The sequence below is a fragment of the Microplitis mediator genome, chromosome 11 (genome assembly GCF_029852145.1).
Source record: "Microplitis mediator isolate UGA2020A chromosome 11, iyMicMedi2.1, whole genome shotgun sequence".
In the NCBI taxonomy this organism is placed as follows: Eukaryota; Metazoa; Arthropoda; class Insecta; order Hymenoptera; family Braconidae; genus Microplitis; species Microplitis mediator.
The window spans coordinates 11,147,375-11,172,431 of record NC_079979.1 but is presented as its reverse complement, the minus strand read 5'-3'; the positions used below and the strand labels follow the sequence as shown (position 1 = coordinate 11,172,431).

Sequence of the window (25,057 nt, the reverse complement as noted above, 5' to 3'; positions counted from 1 at the left end):
TTTTTACTGTGAACTGACGAAATTGGACTATAATCAGAAATGCATGAGTTACATGGAATGAAAACCATATTTTCAACATTTTTTTAATTCCATTTAAATATTCAAGACTATTAAATTATCAGAAAAAATGGTCAAAATATAAAGTTTAAGGTCATAAATTAAAGCTTACTAAACAGTGCTGCCAGATCATGCGATATTTTTACCCCTTCCCGAGGTGAAATAGCATTGAGTGTAATGGCAGGAGGGCGTAAAAATATCGCACGATCTGGCAGCACTGTTACTAAACAAGCTTTAAGATATTTTTTACTGAAATTTTTTATCAGTTTTAGTTTTAATGTTATATGAACTTCAACAGTAAATAAAAACTGTTTTTTTCGAAAAATCGTGAAAATTTTGAACAGCCATTACTTCTAAACTAATCGACCAATTCAGCCCATCTTCGAACTTAACCGCAGTAATTACACATATAATAAGTGTAGAAAATTTCATTAAGATCGGATAAGAATTGTAGACGCAATCGTGTCCTCAAAAGTCGGTTCTATCCTATATATGTATATATATATATATATATATATATTAGGGTGATCCAAAAAATAACAAATTTTTTTTTTTTTCTTCCAAACAGGTTCAAAAGTTTCATTTAGATAAAAAAAGACGCCTGTGAAAATTAGAGCTCTTAATATTAACATTAAGAGGTTCCTCATCGCACTTTTCTATTTTCCATAAGAATAACATGGGAAAAATTTTTTTTACGTCTTCTGATTTTTATAAGTAGCTAACGATGCGTCATAGGAATAAATGGCAGGCATATTTTTGTAGGGAATTGAATGCTCTACAAAAAAAGATTCTTATCATTTTTTGAGGAATCTATTTGTTCAAAAGTTATTTGAGGTTGAAGTCGAATTCATATTAAATTTTGAGATTTTCTACTTTTCCGGTGAAACTATCAGACTTATTACAAAATACCATTGGACCTTTTTTGTAGACAATTTTATTCCCTAAAAGTTATTTCGAATAAAGTTTTTTCGAATTCCGCATTGTTTTCTAGTTATTTTTATTTTAATGTGATGCTCATAAAAAAATAGTCTTCTGATCGATTTTAAGAGCTTGACATTAAAATAAAAATAACTAGAAAACAATGCGGAATTCGGAAAAACTTTATTAGAAATAACTTTTAGGGAATAAAATTGTCTACAAAAAAGGTCTGATGATGTTTTGTAATAAGTCTGATAGTTTCACCGGAAAAGTAGAAAATCTCAAAATTTAATATGAATTCGACTTCAACCTCAAATAACTTTTGAACAAATAGATTCCTCAAAAAATGATAAGAATCTTTTTTTGTAGAGCATTCAATTCCCTACAAAAATATGCCTGCCATTTATTCCTATGACGCATCGTTAGCTACTTATAAAAATCAGAAGACGTAAAAAAAATTTTTCCCATGTTATTCTTATGGAAAATAGAAAAGTGCGATGAGGAACCTCTTAATGTTAATATTAAGAGCTCTAATTTTCACAGGCGTCTTTTTTTATCTAAATGAAACTTTTGAACCTGTTTGGAAGAAAAAAAAAAAGTTTGTTATTTTTTGGATCACCCTAATATATATATATTAGGGTGTCCCAAAAAAAAATATGCACTGGTCACAAAAATTATGGGATAGAAAAAAAATCCGAAATTTTTAGGTGATTTTCAACATGCTGTATCTCGGTGAAAAATGGTCGTATAGGAAAATTAAAAAAAGCAAATTGTAGCCTCAAGTTTCTAGTTTTCAGATCTGGACCTCAAAATTTTTTATCGTGTACGGCTCCGGAGTAATCATAAGAAAACCAACGAAAAAAAAATTTTCAAAATTTTTGCTGGTCTTTCAATACCTCTATGGGCGTCAATAAATTTTTTTGAATAATCCGACCATATGCCTTTTCTAGGAAATTTTATGCCCTTTAATTTGGCGGCCTGAAAAAGTCTCTACGACGATTTGGCGCCGAGTTATCATTGATCGAAGCAAAAAAGTCCATTTTGGCTTTGATAATTAATAACTCCGGACATATTGGTCGTACAGAGAATGAAAGCAGGGTTTTGAAAACTGGAAATCATTCTCTATAAGGCAAAATTAGTGGCTTTTGATAGAAAAATTTTTTTTAAAGTGATATTGTTTAGTAAAAAACAGGTCAAAATTCGAAAATTTAAGGATATTCGGAAATCTTGCTACAACTTTGGATATAACGAATATCTTCGTTTTTTTCTTAACCTCAAAGTGTCCTGAAAAAACCCTGAAAATTTCAAATCGCTGCGATTTTTCTTTCTTAGTGTCCCGAAGCTTTAAATTTATTGATTTTGTCAAAAATCACCATAATTGGTATTTCTCGGTTTTTTTTATTTTTTCAATTTGAAAATTTTTTTTTACCGATAATCTTAATTTCTTTGATCAAAAAGATAGATTATCGAAAAAAATTGAAAAAAAAAAAATTTTGAAAAAAATATTTAAAAAAAAATTTTTTTTTTGTTGTATCTGCAATGATTTATCATTGTCAAAAAAAATTCCTCAATTTTTTTTACCGCCGGCATTAGCGTTACCCAAAGCGTATGTTTGTTAAGTTGACATTTAAAGCAGATGCAGTTACAGCGGTAAAAAAAATTTTTGATGCAATAAAAATGAAAAATAAAAAAAAATCTGGGCGTCGGTTGACCCTGCGGGCCAGCCCCAAAACTTCCCGCTGTTTTCGAGCGCAAGGAGCTTGAAAACATCACTGTGAATATATTTTCGAGCTTTTCGAGCTCGAAAATGCTATTACATGGATTCATTTTTTTATGAGCTTTTCAAGCTCTAACAAGTTACGTTTTATGCTAGAATTTGAAAAGTTAAGAATCGAAAATCATTAATGAAGGAGCGGCTTTTAAATTTTTATTATCGATTATGTTTTCTGAAATAAATGTATTGAGGCAGAAACCAATGTCAGTGATCAAAATCGTGATTTGAATAAGTTTTGACTTAGATCAGAGCAATAATAGATAGAATATCCGAGAAAAACATTAACGACTGGGTTTTTTCAATTTTTTGCTGACGATATCTTTAAAACTAAGGAACAAGTTATATGACATTATCTGATGATCGGAAGAGACTATAAAGAGAAAGAGTTGGTATTATTTCAGACACATTTTAGCACATTATATTTTGATTTATCTGGAAAAAATAACATGAAATGTTATTTTTGTCACTTTTCAGCGCCGATATCTTTTGAACTAATCAACCGATTTTGACGTTTGAGGTGGCAATCGGCGCGTTTGCTTGAATTCTAGAGCTGATTTAATTTTGAAATTGATCGGATGAGTCACTTCAAAGATAATCGAAAAAAAAACGTTTTTTACCATTTCTTTCGCCATCGATATCTCTCGAACAAATTAACCGATTGAGATGGTTAAGGTGGCATTCGACGCGGCTTATAAAGTTCTAACGCTGATTAGATTTTGAAGTCGATCGGTGGAGTCGTTTCTACGAAATCGCTAAAAAACTAAAAAAAAAAATTTTTTTTTTTCGTTATTCGCCAATATTTTCGAGTCTGCTCGATCAAATGATCTGAAATTTTCAGGAAAGTTGAGGGCCAACAAGCTCTTTCGATTGCCACCTCAAGCATCCAAATCGATTCATTAGATAAAAAGTCACAAAGAGTTTACACACACACACACACACACACACACGCATACATACATACACTCGGACATCATTCTGAAAATAGTCAGAATAGCTTCCTAGCACCTCAAAACGTCGACATCTGATGAAAACTCGACTTGCGAAAATCGGGGTGAAAACAATAACTTCCCAATTTTTCGAAAATCTTCGATTTTTTTGTTTAGGTTTCCACTAAAAATTTATGTATATATATATACATAAATTTTTCAACGAATAGTATTTTTGAACTCTACTCAACTAATTATGATAGGTTATGACAAAATTCCTTGAAAAATCGACCATGAGGACAAATACAATACCTAGATTTTTAAAAAAATCTACCTAAAAACCGTTTTTCGCCATTTATTTTTCTAACGATAACCTTTCAACGTATGAACCGATAGAAATGGTTGAGACGGCAATTGACAGGTTGGATTGAATCCCAGAGTTGATTAAAATTTGTAATGGATCGGTTTAGTCGTTTCAAAGATATTTAAAAACAAACCGCTTTTTAGCATTTGTTTTCCCAACGATATTTCTCGAATTAATGAACCGATTTTGATATTCGAGGTGGAAATCGGCGCCTTTCATTGAGTTCGAGAGCTGATTAGATTTTGGAATCAATCGATCGAATTATTTCTGAGAAGTTTCAAAAAAGCTAAAAGAAAAAATTTTTTTTTCGTATTTCTTCTATATCTTAGAGTCTAATCGATCGATCGATATATCTAAAATTTCCAGGAAAGTTGACGGCCAACAAGCTCTTTCAATAGCCGAAAGAACTGTTTCGATCAGTTAATTAATTGAAAAGTTATAGTAAGTTCACACACCCACACAGCTGCATACCCACACACACTAAGGTAAAATTTTGGGTGACGTATTTTATGGACAGCCCTAACGACTCTATTGTTTCTAGACTAGATAACATGGAAAGTGATTTCAAAAACTTGCGCAAAAAAAACAAGAAAAATGATGTTATGAAGCAGCTGAACAAACTTATTAAGGCTCAAACTAAGCTATTGAAAAGAAACAATGCAGTCATCAGTGGCTCCAAATCAAGACTACTAACCCACGCAATAAAGTTCGAGATATTTATAATCAAAGTTTGAATCATCAACATGGACTTTTTTTTAGGAAATTTCTTCCTCTTTTTGGATCTTTTTTCAAATTTCAAAAATTTTGAATACTTTTTGAGATATTCGCAAAAAACAAAACCCCATTTTTTTTTTTTTACTAAATTGTTTATAACTTTTTTAATTTTTTCGCGCCCCACTCCAAATTTTTTAAAAAGTTTCTAGATGCGATGACGAATCGAATGACCCCTCGATAATAATTTTCCGAGGCGAATAAAAAACTTTGACCCAAAAGGCACATGTTGACTAGACTATATAGGGCTCACAGCTTTCTAATAGATAGTTACAGGAACGATACGGTATTGTTAACATAAGTATACCTATTGTTGTGGTAACGATCTACGAGTTGCTATACTTTAGATCGTTCGAGGAATAATATTTTTTTCTCCGTGCAGAAAATAAATGAATTTATCCTGGATTTAAAAAAAAAAGTATTCACCATCTTATTGTTGAGATATAGCAACGCCAAGTTTAACAATAACTGAAAAAATATGCATGTCGGTGAATTAGACAGAGACAATCTGACAACGCTGTGCGCTAGTGTGAATAGTACTATTGAGCGAGTTCCAGTTCACGTGGTTTATAAGGTTTTGATGATAATAAAATTTTTTGTTATAACATACACGCATTTATAAACTTTCGAGTCAATGGTATTTTTCGACTTTATTTGATGCAATAAGACATATGATGGCAATATTTTCTCAAAGTTATGACATGAAACTCAGTTTAATGGGCATAATTCTGTAAGAATTTTATCTAAAAATTACCGGTAGTCCATTTTTTAAGGTAATCGGAAAAAATAGATCGGGAAAAAATAGATCCGGAAAAAATAGACAGAAGCAATCGACGCAGCATGAATTTTTTTTCATATTACTTCCTGATGTTTTATGAATGCATAGTTTATAAACTTATTTAATTTATTCTGAGAACTTACTTGATATCATTCTGCTCTGTTCTGTTGAATTATTAACATATTTTATCACAGTACCTGATTGTAAGCTAGTATACATTTAACCTATTTTCGTAGTTACACATAATCATGATGTATGGAAAAAGGGCATATGACAATTGCAAGTAAATGTGTTGATCTATTTTTGTAATTACTCATGCACAAAATGTGTGAAAAAAGGCATATAACGATTTTAAGTAAATATGTTGACTTATTTTTAATTATTCTACCAAGAGACGTTTCCAAAAATTTTTAAAACCGCTGGGAATTTTTGTTCTGAGATATTTCATCGTCAGAATATTTTGTAACCCGAATATTCTGTCTTAGGATATTTTTCGGAGATATTTTGTTTGGAAAACTTATTGGAAAACTAGCACAAAATTATGTTTAGAGCATAAGTTAATCAAACTATACAAAAAATTTTGTAAGTTATACTGTTAATAAGTTATTATGGCATATTTTCGTCGATTCATTTAGGCAAATTGTGTTGAGTTACTTAAGGGTTCAAATGACTATATTACCATTAATTTTAATAAACATCTTTCAAAGTATCTAATTGTTCGCGAAAGTATATTAATCAGCCGTCGATTAAGTAGATTTCATAAAACATCGTTGAAAAGATTAAAGGATACTGGGAAAAAATCATCAGACCTGATCATGCATGATCATGTGTTAATCTCATGCATGATCATTAGGGTGGGCCAAAAAAATCAACAATTTTTTTTTTTTCAAGTGACACGGAAAAATGGGTTGCTAGAATCCTTAAAAAAATTCTCACCAAATATGAGCTCTTAATTTTAATAGGAAGATGGTGCTCTTCGTAGTTTTTTATTTTTTTCTCAGTCCAATCGAAAAAAATTCATACCTCATCATTCATTGATTCTACAGAAAAATGTTCTGGAAAAATTTTGTAGGAAATTAATGCTCTACAAGAAAGGTATCTTATATTTTTTCCGTAAACCTCACCATTTGAATGATATTGAAGATTTAAGTTTGATTATTTTAAGACAAATTTTATTTTTGTTTATGAATTTTATAACTCGACAATATATAACTATTATAAAATGCGCAATACAAATATTTGTAGGAAATTAACTGCTCTATAAAAATGGTATCTTATGTTTTGGCGATTAAATTCAGCGTTCCAAAGATATTCATCATCAAACTTTCATGTGTACTGATTTTAAGAGTTTTTGATTGGATATTCGAAAAATATCAATTTAATTTATGTTTTGAGAAAATTTACACGAATTTTAGTTTTTATCAACTGAGAAACTTCAAAATATTTTTAAGTTTTCTTTTATGTGTAAGTATCTTTGTCTACATTTAAAAAAATTAATTTTACATTATTTATCGCTTAGTTTACTATTTGTTAATAAAAAAAGCGAAGTTTTCAGTATAAAGATATTATGACATGTTTCAGTTTCAGATAAAAAAAATGTCCAATTAGTGATGAAAAAGTTTTTTATTTAAATTTTCAACTGAGTTATTAATTTTGAAACCATTTTTGTTGTGAGTAGGGTAATTTTTTCGATGCTCTTTAACAACTTGCAATAAAAAATGAAATACAAAACGAAAATTCTCTAGAGAAGAAATTTTCCCTGGGACAATATCCAGCTCTAGTGGAAAAATTTTTAAAGCCGTTTTGGAGACGTTTTCGAAAAAAAAAAAAATCGTGATTTCTAATAATTCAAAATAAAATGTTTGAAATTATTCCAAAAAGATTTTCAAAAATTTTGAAAATAAATGTCAAATAATACTCATATTAATGACAAAAAATTGAATTCGTATGAAATTCATAAATTAAATTGAAATTTTCAGATTATCTACTCAAAAAATCTTAAAATCAGCACACATGAAAGTTTGATGATGAATATCTTTGGAACGCTTAATTTAATCGCCAAAACATAAGATACCATTTTTATAGAGCAGTTAATTTCCTACAAAAATTTGTATTGCGCATTTTATAATAGTTATATACTGTCGAGTTATAAAATTCATAAACAAAAATAAAATTTGTCTTAAAATAATCAAACTTAAATCTTCAATATCATTCAAATGGTGAGGTTTACGGAAAAAATATAAGATACCTTTCTTGTAGAGCATTAATTTCCTACAAAATTTTTCCAGAACATTTTTCTGTAGAATCAATGAATGATGAGGTATGAATTTTTTTCGATTGGACTGAGAAAAAAATAAAAAACTACGAAGAGCACCATCTTCCTATTAAAATTAAGAGCTCAAATTTGGTGAGAATTTTTTTAAGGTGTCTAGCAACCCATTTTTCCGTGTCACTTGTAAAAAAAAAAAATTGTTGATTTTTTTGACCCACCCTAATGACCATACCTGAATATTGACCAGCCATGAGCATGCGTAATCATGCTTGATCAGGCATGATCACGCATGCTCATGGTTGACCAATATTCAGATATGATCAGGCCCGAGCAAGGAAAATCCCTAAAATTATTTTTAAAAAAATAAAAATAATGATAATTCAATTTTAAATTAACTTATTTATTTAGTATTATTGTATGGTCAATGTTTACTGGCTGAAAAGTACTTTTAAAATTTCACTCGTGACGGGTCTCGAACCCACCGTCATGTTATGAAGCACGTCCACTGTCCGCTAGGCTGACCTGTCTCATTCAGTTCACGAAGATTCTTAGGGCAGGTGGGGGGAGGGGGTAAAGGTTAGCATTTTTGAAAAGTCGGATTTTTTTTTTTTTTTTTTTTTTTTGTAGTTAAACATTTTAAGAATATAGTCTCCAAATTTGAAGTCGATCAGAGCAAAATTCTCGAATTTATTAACTAGTTGGTCTTCTTTAAAACTGTAGCTTCGATAGCTGCGGGCGGTCGAAAGGGATTGCGTAGCTGGTGACCTGGTATACAGTTTATTCACTTGGTGATCGTTCTTACCTATATTGTTCTGTTTTGAAAAATTTTTGTGTAAGTTGAAAAAAAAATTGTTTTTTAACTTCCTGCTAAGAAAATAAAAAATTTTCAAAAATTCGGGAAGTAATTGGTTTCGCTTCGATTTTCGAAAACCGGATTTCTATCAGATTTTGACGGTTTGAAGTTCTAGGAAGCTATTCTGACTAATTTCACGATGATGTCCGAGTGTATATATGTGTGTATGTACATACGTACATATCTATAACTTTTGAACGGATTAACCGATTTTGATCGTTAAGGTGTCATTCGACGCGGCTTGTTAATACCTGAAAGCCGTAAAAAATTGAGCTTGATCGGTAGGGCTCGTTTAGAGATATTCCAAAAATAAAATTTTTTCAAAAATGTTTTTTTTGGATAACTTGTAATGTGTTCGATGGATTGATTCCGAAATCAACTGGGCTATAAAATTTTAAAAGCCGCGTTGAATGCCACCTCAACCATCAAAATCGGTTCATTCGTTCAAGAGAAACCGTTGTCGATAGAAATAAAAAAAAAAATTTTTTTTAGTTTTTTTGAAATATTTAAAAAATGACTAGATAAATCAATTCCAAACTCTGATCAGATTTATAATTCAATACAACGCGTCGATGGCCACCATAACCGTCTCAATCAGTCAATTCGTTTGAGAGATATCGTTGGAGAAAAAATGGTAAAAAACATTTTGTTTCGAAAAGAACGGCATACAAAAGTATTTTCGAGCTCGAAGAGCTCGAAAATGTTCTCACAACAATTTTTTCGGGCTCTAGGAGCTCGAAAACAGCGGGGTTTTGGGGTTGGCCCGTAGGGTCAACCGATAGACCGATTTTTTTTTACTTTTTTAAAATCTAAAACTTTAAACGCATTTTCCGCTAAACTACTTTTTCAAAGTCCGTGAGCACTGCTATTTAAAAACTACATTACCGATTCATTTCAAACTTGGTACACACTTTCTCCGTATAAAAGACCTCCCCCCAACGATAAGTTTTAGACTTTTTTTTACAATAAGAGGGTTTTTCAGCAACAATATGGCGCAAATTTTCGTAAAAAATAGCAGTTTTTAATTTAAATGACCACTAAAAATTGAAAAATGGAAAAAAAATAATCAGAGATTGTTGAGGGGAGGATTCAATAATGCCTTGACTAAATTGTAGTGGTTTTTTATTTCAAATAATTTCCAGCTGAGATACACTGCTCACCGCAAATCGTCTATTTTAAAAGACGTTCTGGGAAAAGCTCCTTTACCGGCTTGTTTGCGGATACTTTTGCATAAAAAAATCACTTAATGTTGTTGAATCTATACTTCATAGTGTTCAAAAGGTTCCAATAAATTAGCTCCATCCATACGCCTTAAAAAAAATTATAAAAAAGCGTTTTTTTCACGCTTTAACCTTTACCCCCCCCCCCCCCCCCAACATCTTTTGAAAATGTAGGGTTGTCAAAAATAAAATATTATTTGAATTCAATCTTGATTTGGTTATTAAATTTTTTTTAAATAATGGTAAATGAATGAAAATAATTCTAACTATAAATTACATGATAAAATCAGCCAGAAGAGACGACTTCGTAGGAAATGGCAACTATCTCATAACTCAGACGATGAAACAGTTTTCAATAGATCAGCACGAGAACTTAAAAAACTTATTAGCGATTTTCAGAATGATACCATTCAGCACAATCTCCGAATTTTGGCAAACAACGCCAGCACTGACTACTCGTTATGGAAAGTCACCAAACGGCTCAAGCAACCGCAAAATCCAAACCCTCCAATAAAAGTTTCCAACAACTGGGCAAGAAGTGATGCCGAAAAAGCTGAAGTGTTCGCTCAGCATCTCGCGGAAGTATTTAAACCTATTTCTTCGAACCTGGGAAAGGAAGAAATTATTGAATATTTGGATTGTCCTCTTCCAATGATGTTGCCAATTAGTCACTTTTCTCCCAGAGAAGTGCATGGGGCCGTATGTAAAGCAATTGCTAGCAGCAAAGCCCCTGGCTATGATCATATCACAGGAAAAATGCTAAAGGAACTGCCGTCAAAAGCGCTTGCGTACATCAGTACACTCTTTAATGCCATCCTTAGAAACTCACATATTCCCACTCAGTGGAAATTGGCCCAAATAATCATGGTTCCAAAACCAGGCAAACCTCCCAATGAGGTAACTTTGTACAGACCTGTAAGTCTACTGCCAGTTATGTCTAAACTATTTGAGAAGCTGCTGCTGGTGTGAATAAAAATAGTAGCAAACAAAGAAGAGCTCATTCCAAGCCACCAGTTTGGCTTCAGGAACAAACACTCCACCATAGAGCAAGTAAACAGGGTTTACAATATTATCTCAAACGCTATAGAGGAAAAAAAATACTGCTCGGCTGCATTTCTTGATATACAGCAAGCTTTTGACAAAGTCTGGCACACTGGACTCCTGTATAAAATAAAACAGAGCCTACCACAATATTTCCTCATCCTAAAATCGTATTTAAGTGATAGAAAGTTTCAAGTACGACAAGGCCTGAACATCTCGTCCTGTTTCTCAATCCAATCAGGAGTACCACAAGGTAGTGGCTTAGGTCCCTTCCTGTATTCTCTCTACACAGCTGACCTTCCTACCAGAAACGATGTCACAGCCGCAACTTTTGCAGATGACACAGCACTGTTATCAGTGCATAGCCATCCGGCTACGGCCTCCACTCTGCTTCAAAAAGGACTGGACGAAATACAAACTTGGTTGGATAAATGGCGACTGAGAGCTAGCCCAAATAAATCAGTACACATCACCTTCACCAACAAGAGAGACGACTGTCCTACGGTCACGTTGTACAACAATCCTCTTACTCCAGTAAGAGAGGTCAAGTATCTGGGAATGCATCTGGACAGGAGGTTGACATGGGCTAAGCACATTAAAACGAAAAGAAACGAACTTAAAATGAGATATATATATATATATTGGCTCATTGGCAAAAAATCCCAACTATCACTTCACAACAAAGTAAACATATACAAGATAATCATAAAGCCGATCTGGACTTACGGCATACAGCTATGGGGAACTGCCAGCAATTTCAATATTGAAATACTCCAGCGATTCCAGTCTAAAACACTAAGAACTATAGCTAACGCGCCATGGTTTGTGTCAAACGAGATAATTCACAGAGATCTCGGAATTCCAAAGGTAAAATCTGAAATACAACAATTCAACATCAACTATGAGACTAGACTAATGTATCACCCCAACACTCTAGCAACAAACCTACTGAACGTCGAACAAATTAGCAGAAGATTCAAAAGATATAAAGCGTCAGATCTGAAAAACCGTTTCAACTAATTAAATACCTCGCAAGCCATAGAGTTTACCTCTAAAACCTGTAATATATGTACCATAAAAATGACTTAATGTTAATTAACAGATTGTAGTTAAAATTAATAATAAAAAAAAAAAAAAAAAAAACAGTAAATTATTAGTGAATTTAAAAATTACATTAATCATAATTATTACTTTAAAAAAGCCATTATATCATCATTATCAATTTGGCAAGAATTTATTGATTTGATTCTTCAATTAATTCGAAAAAAAATTTTTAATCAAATTTATTTAAATGATTTTTTGGAAAAAAAGAGATTAATTTTAATTATTAATTTAACAAAAAATGATAAATTAAATATATTTTAAACTTCGATAAAAAAAATAATAACTTAGCTACTGTCGTTGAAATGAAAATAAATGTTTAGTTATTTTAATTTTTTTTTTATCAAAAATATATCATTATCCCTGATTAAAAACTTCAATTAAATCCGATTGAGGCTCGATCGAATTTTATTCATATTCAATCGGAGTTTTTAGTAATGGATATTGATTAATTTATTATTTAAAATATTTTTCTTGCTCCACCCGCCGAATGTACGGTCTTTCTGGTCGCATTTAACGCTAGAAAGAGCGCCTTTTTATGGCCTGCTCGAATTGTAGCGCGCTCTGTCGGGCTACGTGATTTTCGGGCCGGTTGTACAGTAATCTCTATACTAGCATAGCAGTATTCAGTGTCGTACCGGGGTTTGTGTACAAAAACACAACCTCAAAATATAATTATTCTCATAATAAATAATATAACAGCATATCAATAAGTAAAATATAACTCATAAGATATATATATATGATATAAAATATAACAATATAGGGTAAGAGCACCAGTACCCAGCCCCTAACCAGTAGCCAGCCGGTCACATACTTTAACATTGGCTCAAAATGTATATAGATATAATTTAACATGCGGTGACTGGCTACTGGTTTGGGGCTGGGTAGTGGTGCTCTTTCCCTATATAAAATATATATTCCAAGAATTTATCACTATAATTCAACTTGAATAAAAGAAAGTAATCACAACAAAAATGAATGACTCTTCGTCTGAAGGTTCTACCGACGAGCAATGTTATGCCAAAGTTACTGACAATTTATGTTATGAGTATTATAAATACAATTATAAAGTTTTATTTGAACGGTGAATTTTAAAAATTTTTTACTCTAAATTATATTATCGTCCTTCGTGGAGTACAATTTTCATTAGTTTTTGATGCGCGCCCCGACCAGAAAAACCTCGGCTTCGCCTCGGTTTTGCAAAAGTCGGGTGCGCCTCCCCTCCCCACTGTTTGCAAAGCCCTCGGTTTTGTAAAATACGCAGGTACTGTATTATAATTATAATTAACTTTATTGTTAAACGTAATTTCGGCGGAGGATCAAGAAAAATAGTATACGACCCACAGCCAAAAAGTTGGATGCCCTAGTGTATGTGATATGATGGAAAAGAAATCCAACTTTCTGACTTAGGGACGTAATATACTATTTGATGTTTGATCGTGCATGACTCATGAATGATCCATGCTTGACCACGCTTGGTCTTGCCTGAATCATGCATGATCATGCATTTTGATTCTTTCCCGGGCCTATCAAATAAATCCATATGGAAATTTAATATATATTAAAAGTTTCTCAACATAATTAAAACAATTGAAGTTGAATACTGAAAAAATTAATTATTTCAATCAATGAACCGAGTTTTATTATTAAAATAAAATTATTTACAACAATAATATTATCTTTTATTATAATTGTTTAATACTACTTTATATAAAAAAAATTTCAATAACTGAATTTCGTAAGTAGTTAGAATATATGGGAAAAAATTAATTCAACACGTTGGCAACATTGGTAGTATTTTTGATAGCCACTTGAGCTTGAAATTGATAGTAATTTGAGAATTGAAATTACCGAAATTTGCCGACAATTTGACAGCAAAAGTTGGAACGAAAAATTTGCGGTTAATTTTTCCTCGGTTTAGAGGAAACTTTTTTTACTAGGAAAAAACCGTAATAAAAGTTTCCTTAAATTTTTCGTCATATGTCCGTCAACTTCGGGCTTTTCCGTTTTTGTAAGGAATTTAAATATTACTTCGTTGTGTTTTGTCATTACTAAATTGTTATATTATTGATTGTAATATAAAAAATAAAAATGTTTGTATATCAATTAATCATTAGGTAATTTTTCAATAATTTGATAGTCACTATTGTATTTATAGTAAAGAATAGAATATTTTAAATCAATAGTATTTTTCCCGGTCTATTTTTTCCGGGGCTATTTTTACCGGGATTCGTTTTTCGATGATCAATTAACGTCAATTGTTTAACAATTGTTAGACAATTTATTATTTGCCTAACATTGATAATTGTGAACTATAACCTTAATTTTCTAAATAAAAACAATGAAAATTAATTAAACTATATAATTACCTAAATCCGCATATTTAACTTTACAAAATGCTCTTCGTCCACCAAAACTCAGATCATATCTTGGTAAATTAGGATCATCATTACCATGTTCCACAGCTTCATACGCATCATTCTTGTGGGCGAATGTTACAAATCCATAATTATCTCTACAAAAAATTACCATATCATTATTTAAAATTTATTAACGATTGTTAACAAATCAATAAATAAGTTATTACCCGTGCTCACGAAAATGTAAACTAATATCTAAAACCGGTCCAAAAGCTTCAAATCTTTTACGTAAATCAGCTTTAGTAATTCCTTCATCAATGCGGCCAACATATATGACTCTTCGTTCTTCGACTTGTCTCGTTTTTTCATGATTGTGCCATGTGTTTGTATTGTAAGAATATCTTGTGTAGCTAGGAGATCTAATAACAATAAATTATTTTTCAAACTTTTCAATATATTTATGCCAATGAAAAATTGTGTATAAAAAGTATAATGAAATCAATTTTGAAATATTATTATAAAAAATATTTTTTTATATTAATCCATTGAAATCATGTAATAAACAAATAATAAGCACATAGAATGAATTAGACATACAATCTATTTAATGTAATTCTTATTTTTCAAATTAATGAATTAACAATCATTGTAATGGATAAACTAGTTTAAAACATATTTATGAAAACTAATTAAACGTTTTTTTCTTTACCTTCGTCCGTTATAAGAATTATAACTACGTTCCGACGAGTAACGACTGCACCTATCATAACTCGTTCTCCGCCTCCGTGATCGTTTTCGTTGACCCGATCTTTTATTCCTTTCCGATTTATATTTAAAATACCTACAATCATTTGACTTTCTCTATTATATTTCTATTATAGCATTTAATTTTCATCATTCAATCAAATTTAAAAACTACCTCATCATTTTTTTTCAATTTTTTAATAAAATATATGGTCGTCATATATCGTAATTAATTCTATGTTTACTTTATAAATTAATCAATAAAATAATATAATTGTGTTTTCTAAAACTTACCTTGTACTACATGAGTGACGAGATCTAGATCTAGACCTAGATCTAGATCTAGATCTAGATCTTGATCGTGATCGAGATGATCTGGAGAATGATCTTGATCTGTAAGTAGATCTTGATCGTGATCGCGAAGACCAACTGCTATTAGAACTAACGCTACTCCGACGATGACTAATTTTCCTACGTCTGATATTTCGCTTACTTGATAAACTTCGACTTCGACTTCGACTACAACTACGGCTTCTGCTAGTTCTACATTTGTTGCGACTTCGGCTTCGACTAACTCTCTTACAACTCACAATTCTACTTTTTTTTCTACTACGACTTCGAGTACTGTTACTACTTTTACTACGACTTCTAGATCGTGACCGACTGCAACTTAATGAAACCCTACGTTGCCGATAATAGTGTTTTTTCTCATACACTTGATTTCCTTCAACTGTATGAACTTTATCATCTTTTATTGGTTCTATATCTATGTTATTTTCTTCTTCTTCTGGTTTGTTAATTTTTACATGAGAACTTTTAGGATTATCAAAAACAGTTTCATACGTCTGTACAGTCACATCACGTGTAATAGGTTTTATGCGCGGTTCATCAATCATATTTTTCGGTTTTAACATTGAAACAATTTCACGTTCTGACCATATAGGATTATCTGGATCATCCTTGATAGGTTCAGTTGTCGTTGATGCATGATGAATGTAAATTAATGACATCGGTTGTATTGGTGAACTTGTCCTACTGCTATCACTTTTCTGATCACGCCTACTTCTGTATTCAGCTAAATTTAATTTTCGTCGCGGTGGTTTTTTTTCGTTTACATTAACAAGTGACAACGAAGACGAGGACGACAATGCCTGAGTTGAGGCAGTATCTTGTACAATAATATTTTGAACATCATCATTTAGACTATTTTTTGTTGTTATTATACTCTCATTTAATCCAATTAATTTATTAATGGGTGGTTTTTTTAATACAGAAATCATTTTACCTTTAAGAATACTTTCATCTACTGATTTTGTTTTAGTTAAAACACCATTTCTCATTTGTAATATACTCGTAGCTAACGCTGAATGTATTTTTATTCCAGGAATCGGTTTCGATTGATTTAGTTTATTATCAACACTTATCATTGTATTTGCAGGTACAGAATTATTAACTTTGCATCGTTTATCAATTAATTGATTAATAACTTGTTGATCATTAGAAGTTGCGGAAATTTTTGTAGCTGAAACAGTAGCTAGTTCGTCGCCAGCATCACTCACATCACCTGACTCTAATCCACTGTCTTTTTTTGAGCTACTATCAATCCAGCTATCTATGCGTTTAATTATACTACGGCGCCGATGATGTGTCGGGGTATTAACTTTTAGATTGACATTTTTTTTTGCACCATGTTTTCCTTTAATAGTCTTTGTTACATTTCCAGTGAAATTATAATTACTCACGTAAACAGAATTACTATTGCCGGCCGTGTTGGTACAGTAAGTGTGATCATTCAGAATGACAGTATCAGATGGAAGACACGCATTTTCGTTAATCGCTTTTGATGATTTGTTACATGTAACAGTAGTGGATTTAGGTGTGCGGGCACTAGTACGATTACTAATTTTTGTATTAGTTGACAATGCTGGAATAACTGAAATAACTTTCTTACGTGCAGACGCGTTTATCCTGTCAATAACTTCTTTTGGAAGCGAGTCACGGATATTTTTGTGTCGCTCTGATACTTGTGGTTCTGTTGATTTTAATAATTTTAACATGTCTTTCCGAGCTTCCACCTTATCGATTTCACACGGTTTTTGGATATTATCAGGAATTATTTTATTAGGAATTTGATTTATGCGATCAAAATTAGCTTCCGAAGCTTCAAACTGTTCTAATAAACTTTTAACATCACAAGCTTCCAACACCGGTTGATATTCTGATACTGTTTCTACATCAATGCATCCTTCTTCTTTTTCTACCGAATCATCATCATTTTCTTTCACTACAATTGATTGCTGATTTACTTCTAAATCTAATTTTAATTTTTTCACAACTGAACTTTCTTTAGCAGGAGATAACAGGTATGACGATGGAAATTCGACGGGATTTTTAATAGGACTTGCAATTATTTTTACAGTTTTTTGGGTAGTTTTAATTGGAGATGTATGAATATCGATATTGTCATCAGTAAACATGTCAGAAAGACTGATATTTAAATTTTCCGGTAAATTATTGTTGAGTGCAATTAAATCATCATTGATATCGCATTCCTAAAAAATAGAAAAAAATGTTTACAATCTTTTAATTAACAATATTGGATTCTTATTTAGTTTAATTTTTTTTTTTTTTTGCGTTTTAATGAGTGGCAGTGAAAATTCACCTCTAGGTAACCAATGTGTTCATGCCAATCTGTGAAAACTTTGACAAAATCTTCTTTCATATTCTCAATTTTCGGCATAACTGAAGATACTCCTGATGCAGGTAGTACAGCCATATCTCCGTTGAGTCTTGAAATATTAAAAAAAAAAAAATTATTTTGGTAAATTAAATTATTATAAATAATTAAAAACAAGTAAGGTAAAAGACCCAGTTATTGACCCTGACCCAGTTTTTGACTTTTTCAACTTTTTTCTTACTTACTTAAAAAAATATAACTTTAAAAAGAAAATCAATTTTTCTTTAATTTATTGTAATTTATTCTGAGCCTAATTAATGGTAATTTGAAAAACATAGAAAAAATCAACTGAATAAAAACATATATTTTAGCCATAAGTGGCTGAGGAACCTATTTTTTAAGTAAAGGTTAAACAGTTTACGTTAGGAGGTACGACGATTGAATCTGTGAACTAATTATCATGTAAGTAAAAAAATTTAATTAAAAATAAGTGCATAGCTCGATATTTGATTAAAATTTATTTTAATACATTTATAAAACATATTAAAATGTGTTTTGGTGTTGAAATTTGAGAGTCAATAACTAGACTCAATTTTAAAGGTATGATGGAGTTGTTGACCCTAAAATTATAACTTACTACGAGCGAGGTTATCTGTTTAATAACATGTCTATAAAATGTAAAAATAGCAATATTTATAATTTTCTGAAATTATTTCCTACTATTATTCATAATGCAGTAATAAATTAACGTTTGATATTCATTTTTATAAATGGAAGATCATAATTAGATCTTGAAAGTACATATTCTTGGAGGGATAAAATTATTGTAAAAATAATGTCAGTTTCGATAGTATTTAAATTGTTATGACTCTTTTGGTTGAATAATATTTTTATTATGACAAAATTAATTTTTTTATTGTTTTTTTATTCAAGAATTTAAAAAAAAGACAACGAGCTACGATGGAAAATAATGAGAACAGGCGCTAGCTAAAGTGACTTAATCGCATTTCACCGACACCAGCTTTCTAACCAGAAAGTCTGGCAATCAGGAAAAATCATGAAATTTGGTGCTATATATATTGATCAATTAAAGTAGAATTTCTATTTAGTAATTGCGTTGAGAATACATACAGCTATCTCTAATTAATGCATTATTATTGATCAACAATAATAATACCAAAAATTAAAAAATGTAATAACATTACAAAAAAAAAATCTGGGCATCGGTTGGCCCTGTGGGCCAGCCCCAAAACTTCCCGCTGTTTTCGAGCTCAAGGAGCTTGAAAACATCACTGTGAATATATTTTCGAGCTCGAAAATGCTATTACATGCAATCACTTTTAAATTTTTATTTTCGATTATGTTCTCTGAAGTACATGTATTGAGGCAAAAATCAATGTCAGTGATCAAAATCAAGATTTGAATGAGTTTTGACTTAGGTCAGAGCAATAATATGTGGAATATCCGAGAAAAACATTAAAGACTGGGTTTCTTCAATTTTTTGCTGACAATATGATTAAAATAAAGGAACAAGTTACATGACATTATCTGATGATCGAAAGAGACTATATTGAAAAAGAGTTGGTATTATTTCAGACACATTTTAGCACATTATATTTTGATTTATCCGGAAAAAATAACATAAAATGTTATTTTTTCAACTTTTCAGCGCCGATATCTCTTGAACAAATTAACAGATTGAGATGGTTGAGGTGGCATTCGACGCGGCTTATAAAGTTCTAGAGCTGATTAGATTTTGAAGTCGATCGTTCAAGTCGTTTCTGAGAAATCACTAAAAAACCAAAAAAAAAAAAATTTTTTTTTTTCATTAATTCGCCAATATCTTCGAGTCTACTTAATCAAATGATCTGAAATTTTCAGGAAAGTTGGGGGCCAACAAGCTTTTTCGATTGCCAGCTCAACCATCCAAATCGATTCATTAGTTAAAAAGTTACAAAGGGTTTACACACACACACACACACACACACACACACACACACACACACACACACACACACACACACACACACACACACACACATACACTCGAACATCATTCTGAAAATAGTCAAAATAGCTTCCTAGGACCTCAAAACGTCGACATCTGATGAAAACTCGACTTTCGAAAATCGTCGAATTTCTTAGCGGGAAGTTAAAAAAAATCCTACTAAAAATAGATTATCTGTATAAAATCGCGCCGAGTACACGTTTAAAATTTTTTTAAAATAAAAAAAAAGTATTTTTCACAAAAAAAATAAAAGTCAAATCGAAAAAATACCAAGTACCTGATATAATTTAAAATCATGGAAAAGATTTTTATAAAATTAAAAAAAAAATTGGATAACAAAACTTCAATGTACTTAGTGAATTTACAAAACAAAACAAAAAGGAACATCTTTTGATTTTATTAGAAATTAATTTTAGAAGTTAATTTTGCTTGAATAAAATTAGTAACGCACACGAAGTACATTGAAATTTTGTTATTCAATTTTTTTTTAATTTAATAAAAATATTTTCCAAGATTTTAAATTACGTTAGGTACTTGGTATCTTTTCAATTTGACTTTTATTTTTTGTTTTTTAGGTAGATTTTTTTTTAAATCTAACTATTTTATTTGTTCTCATGGTCGATTTTTCAAGAAATTTGGTCATAACCTATCATAATTGGTTGAGTAGTAGGGTGGGTAGAAAAAAAACTTTATTTTTGTTTTTCTTACCATGGGGGTAGAATTTGTACCTTATAAAAAAAATAAATTTTTCAAGAAAAAAAAAATTTTTTTACTCAACATTTTGAGGTGGCCCACTCGTTTTTAAGATAAATAATTGATCAAATGGGGTAGCCCCAACGAAAAAAATTACATGGCGTTCTAGAATCTGTAGGGTGTCCCCTTGAAAGCTAATTGAAAGTCAGAAGTTAAAAAAATTTTTTTCCTATTATTTTTGTAATTTAAGTAAAAAATCCAAAAATGAAAAGCATTTTCTTTTGAATTAAAATGAAAGTAAAGTAAAAAACATTCACATTCGACAATTATTAGACGTTTTCCACGATTTTGGACAAAAAAAAATTTTTTTCGTTGGAACTACCCCGTTTAATCAATTATTTATTTAAAAAACGAGTGGGCCACCTCAAAATGTTGAGTAAAAAAATTTTTTTTTTCTTGAAAAATTTTTTTTTTTTAAACGGTACAAATTCTACCCCCATGCTAAGAAAAATAAGAAAAAAGTTTTTTTTCAACCCACCCTATTGAGTAGGGTTCAAAAATACCACTCGTTACAAAAATTTATATATATATATATATATATATATAAATATATATATATATATATATATATATATATATATATATATATATATATATATATATATATATATTAGGGTGTGCCAAAACAAATCGATAATTTTTTTTTTGACTCTCCCACGAAAAATTTGTTTGTCAGCCCTAAAAAAAAAAATTCAGTTAAATTTTCAGCCCTTAATTTCAATTTTAAGAGGTCCATCATCGATCTCAAAGTTTCCCCATTTAAATAACATGGGAAAACCATTTTTTTATATTATTTATGGCTGCAAACTGTGAAGATTTTTTTTTTTTGACATTATTGATCAGTGAACCTTCTTAAGCAATAAATTGTCTATAAATAAGTCCGTAGAATCAAATCTGTGCACTCAATATTTCGTCTATTAATGACGTTAGAATATGCGAATTTTACGAAAATTCGTTATTTTTACATCTGCAGACTAAACTGTCGGTTGTAGAAAAAAAAGTTAAATAGTAATTTTGTAGTACATTTGATTCTCTACAAAATTGCCATTGAAAACTTTTTTGTATTATGAACAGATCAATAGTTAAGAGCTCTCGAAGTCTTATTATTCAAATTATTTACTTATAACAATTAAAATATTGACTATAAAAAAAAAGTTGAATGGTCATTTTGTAGTACATTTGATTTTCTACAAAATTGTCCTTATGAACTCTTCTGTATGATGAACAGTTCAATAGTTACGAAGCTCGTGAAGTCTCATTATTTGAATTATTTACTTATAACAATTAAAGTATTAAGTATAGAGACAACAGTTATTTAAAAATCCGGTAAAAAATCCAATATACTACGTATATACGCGGAAATTTTATCTTCAACGACTCAATAAATTCGAGCTCCAAAAGTCTCAATTATAGATTTATTTAAATTATCAGTTTAACCTATTATCTGTTGAAAATATTTTGAATCAAGATTCTTTAGCACTATTTTAAATTTATAAAAAAAACTCGTAAAAAGTCCATCATATCATTAATAGTTGATTGTTTATTTACTATTTCTATTCCTTGATTGCAAAAATCTAATAAAATAAAATTTATTTTTGTTTTAATTAAAAAACAAAAAGATTTTTTAGTTTTTCTTTGGAGTATCCGACACTTAAATATTACTAACGTATGCTATTAAATATTTTTTCATTATTTAAAGGTAATTATTGCGGAAGTTTACCAAAAGTTAATAATTTTACATTTGAATTGCTTTGTGTATTTTTTCTACTTTTCACTAACTCAGACTTCTAAATTATTCTATGACAGTTAATTTAACTTTCGAAAATAACAAATTTCTCAGTGGGTTATATAAATTTAAATTTGAATTTATCGAAGAATGAGCTACCAGCAGCTAGAATACTCCCTAGAAAAAATTAAAAAATCTTTTTGTTTCATAAGGAGGAGTTCATAAGGACAATTTTGTAGAAAATCAAATGTACTACAAAATGACCATTCAACTTTTTTTTTATAGTCAATATTTTAATTGTTATAAGTAAATAATTTGAATAATAAGACTTCGAGAGCTCTTAACTATTGATCTGTTCATAATACAAAAAAGTTTTCAATGGCAATTTTGTAGAGAATCAAATGTACTACAAAATTACTATTTAACTTTTTTTTCTACAACCGACAGTTTAGTCTCCAGATGTAAAAATAACGAATTTTCGTAAAATTCGCATATTCTAACGTCATTAATAGACGAAATATTGAGTGCACAGATTTGATTCTACGGACTTATTTTTAGACAATTTATTGCTTAAGAAGGTTCACTGATCAATAATGTCAAAAAAAAAAAATCTTCACAGTTTGCAGCCATAAATAATATAAAAAAATGGTTTTCCCATGTTATTTAAATGGGGAAACTTTGAGATCGATGATGGACCTCTTAAAATTGAAATTAAGGGCTGAAAATTTAACTGAATTTTTTTTTTAAGGGCTGACAAACAAATTTTTCGTGGGAGAGTCAAAAAAAAAATTATCGATTTTTTTTGGCACACCCTAATATATATATATATATATATATATATTAGGGTGTGCCATTTTGAGGCGACTTTTTTTTCAACAAAAAAACTGGCTGAAAACTCGAGGAAAGCTGAGGAAAGAAGCCTGTTAAAAGCGAAGCTCTCAATATTAATATTTAGAGATGCCTATTTCTATTTTTCCACTTCCCATTTAAATAACATGGGAAAAAAAATTTTTTATTTTTTTATTTTTCTAGCTCGGCATTTACACCTCATATAAATAAGTCCATAACATATTCTTGTAGAGAATTTAACGCTCCACAAAAAAGGTCTCCCTTATCATTTTTTAATAAATCCATCCATTCGAAAGTTATTGGAGCTGGAAGTCAAATCTATAATAAATTTCCAGATCTTTTTACTTTTCCAGTAAAACTATCTGACTTATCAAAAAATGTCATAAGATCTTTTTTATAGACAATTTTACTCCCTACAAATTATTTGTAATAAAGTTCATTCAAATTCCGCATTGCCTTCTAGTTATTTTCATTTTAATGTAAAGTTCACAAAATAGATTAGTAGACTATTATTTTTACGAGCTTGGCATTAAAATGAAAATAACTAGAAAACAATGCGGAGGTTCAGAAAACTTCATTGAAAATAATCTGTAGGGAATAAAATTGTCTATAAAAAAGATCCTGTGACATTTTTTGATATGTCTGATAGTTTTGCAAAAAAAGTAAAAAGATCTGGAAATTTATTATAGATTTGACTTCCAGCTCCAATAACTTTCGAATGGATGGATTTATTAAAAAATGATAAGGGCGACCTTTTTTGTGGAGCGTTAAATTCTCTACAAGAATATGTTATGGACTTATTTATATGAGGTGTAAATGCCGAGCTAGAAAAATAAAAATTTTTTTTTCCCATGTTATTTAAAAGGGAAATGAAAAATTAGAAATAAGCACCTCTAAATATTAATATTAAGAGCTCCGCTTTTAACAGACTTCTTTTCTCACCTTTCCTCGAGTTCCAGCCTGTTTTTTTTTTTGAAAAAAAAAAGCCTCAAAATGGCACACCTTAATATATATGGGGCATTCCACGCCAAACCGACCACTTTTGAACCCGACCCCTTTAGATTTGGCTGAAAATTGTTTCTCTTTTTCTACCCCATCAAAAACGTTTCTCATAATTTTTTCAAATTTTTTCACCCAACCGAAAAAAAGTTATGAATTTTTGAAAAAAATGGCTTTTTTTATTTTAAATAGCTATAACTTTTTCAAAATTCGTCTGATTGGGACGTTTTTATTTTCAAAATTTTTGTTTTTACATGAACTTTTCGAAAAAAAATACAAAAAAATTACTGCAACCTATCTTCATTGTTTTTTTGTAGATTTTTAGAAACAATCAAAAATTTTTCGATGTTTACCATTTTTTTTTTGATTTTTTTTTTTTATATAAAACTTTGACATTTTCTGCAGATCCTCAAATTTTTTCAGAGTGATGCTTTTTCGATTTATATTTTTTTTTCCAATTGAAAAATAAAATTTTTTATAACTAACCTTATTTCTCATAACACCATGCTTAAAATTTTTGAGAGTGCTCAGAAAACTTTCAAATTTGGAAAAAAAAATAAAAACAAAAAATTTAAATGGTGATCCTCGAAATAATTTGAATTTCGTTCGAAAAATTAAGTTTAAAAATAGAAGGACCTTCTGAATAATTTTTTTGTATTTTTTTCTGCAAACTACATTTAAAAACGAAAAGAATGGGAAACAGCTTTAGCTTGGGACCGACAGTTATTTGACAATTGAAATTATATATATATTCTACACTGTAAAAAATAAGGTACTGACATCAAACTCCCTAAGAGTTTGACAAATTTCATCTTCAGTGAAACCAAATTCGTTTGAACCAACGAAAACTAGTTTGTCTCAAG

The 25,057-nt window shown here is 30.2% G+C and overlaps 1 protein-coding gene across 7 annotated transcripts in view; it reads right to left on the bottom strand.

Moving 5' to 3' along the window:
• Window positions 1–25,057, bottom strand: part of LOC130677396 (uncharacterized) — a 55,073-nt gene that overhangs the window by 13,751 nt on the left and 16,265 nt on the right. For 2 of the 7 annotated variants that reach the window (XM_057484141.1, XM_057484142.1), the window contains exons 4-8: window positions 17,845–17,971; window positions 15,477–17,734; window positions 15,148–15,279; window positions 14,666–14,857; window positions 14,448–14,593 (exon numbers count right to left, since the gene is read on the bottom strand). In XM_057484141.1, the coding sequence (XP_057340124.1) occupies window positions 14,448–14,593; window positions 14,666–14,857; window positions 15,148–15,279; window positions 15,477–17,734; window positions 17,845–17,971 (2,855 nt within the window). The remainder of the gene's footprint in view (window positions 1–14,447; window positions 14,594–14,665; window positions 14,858–15,147; window positions 15,280–15,476; window positions 17,735–17,844; window positions 17,972–25,057) is intronic. The other 5 variants (XM_057484143.1, XM_057484144.1, XM_057484146.1 and 2 more) reach the window with 5 other exon arrangements.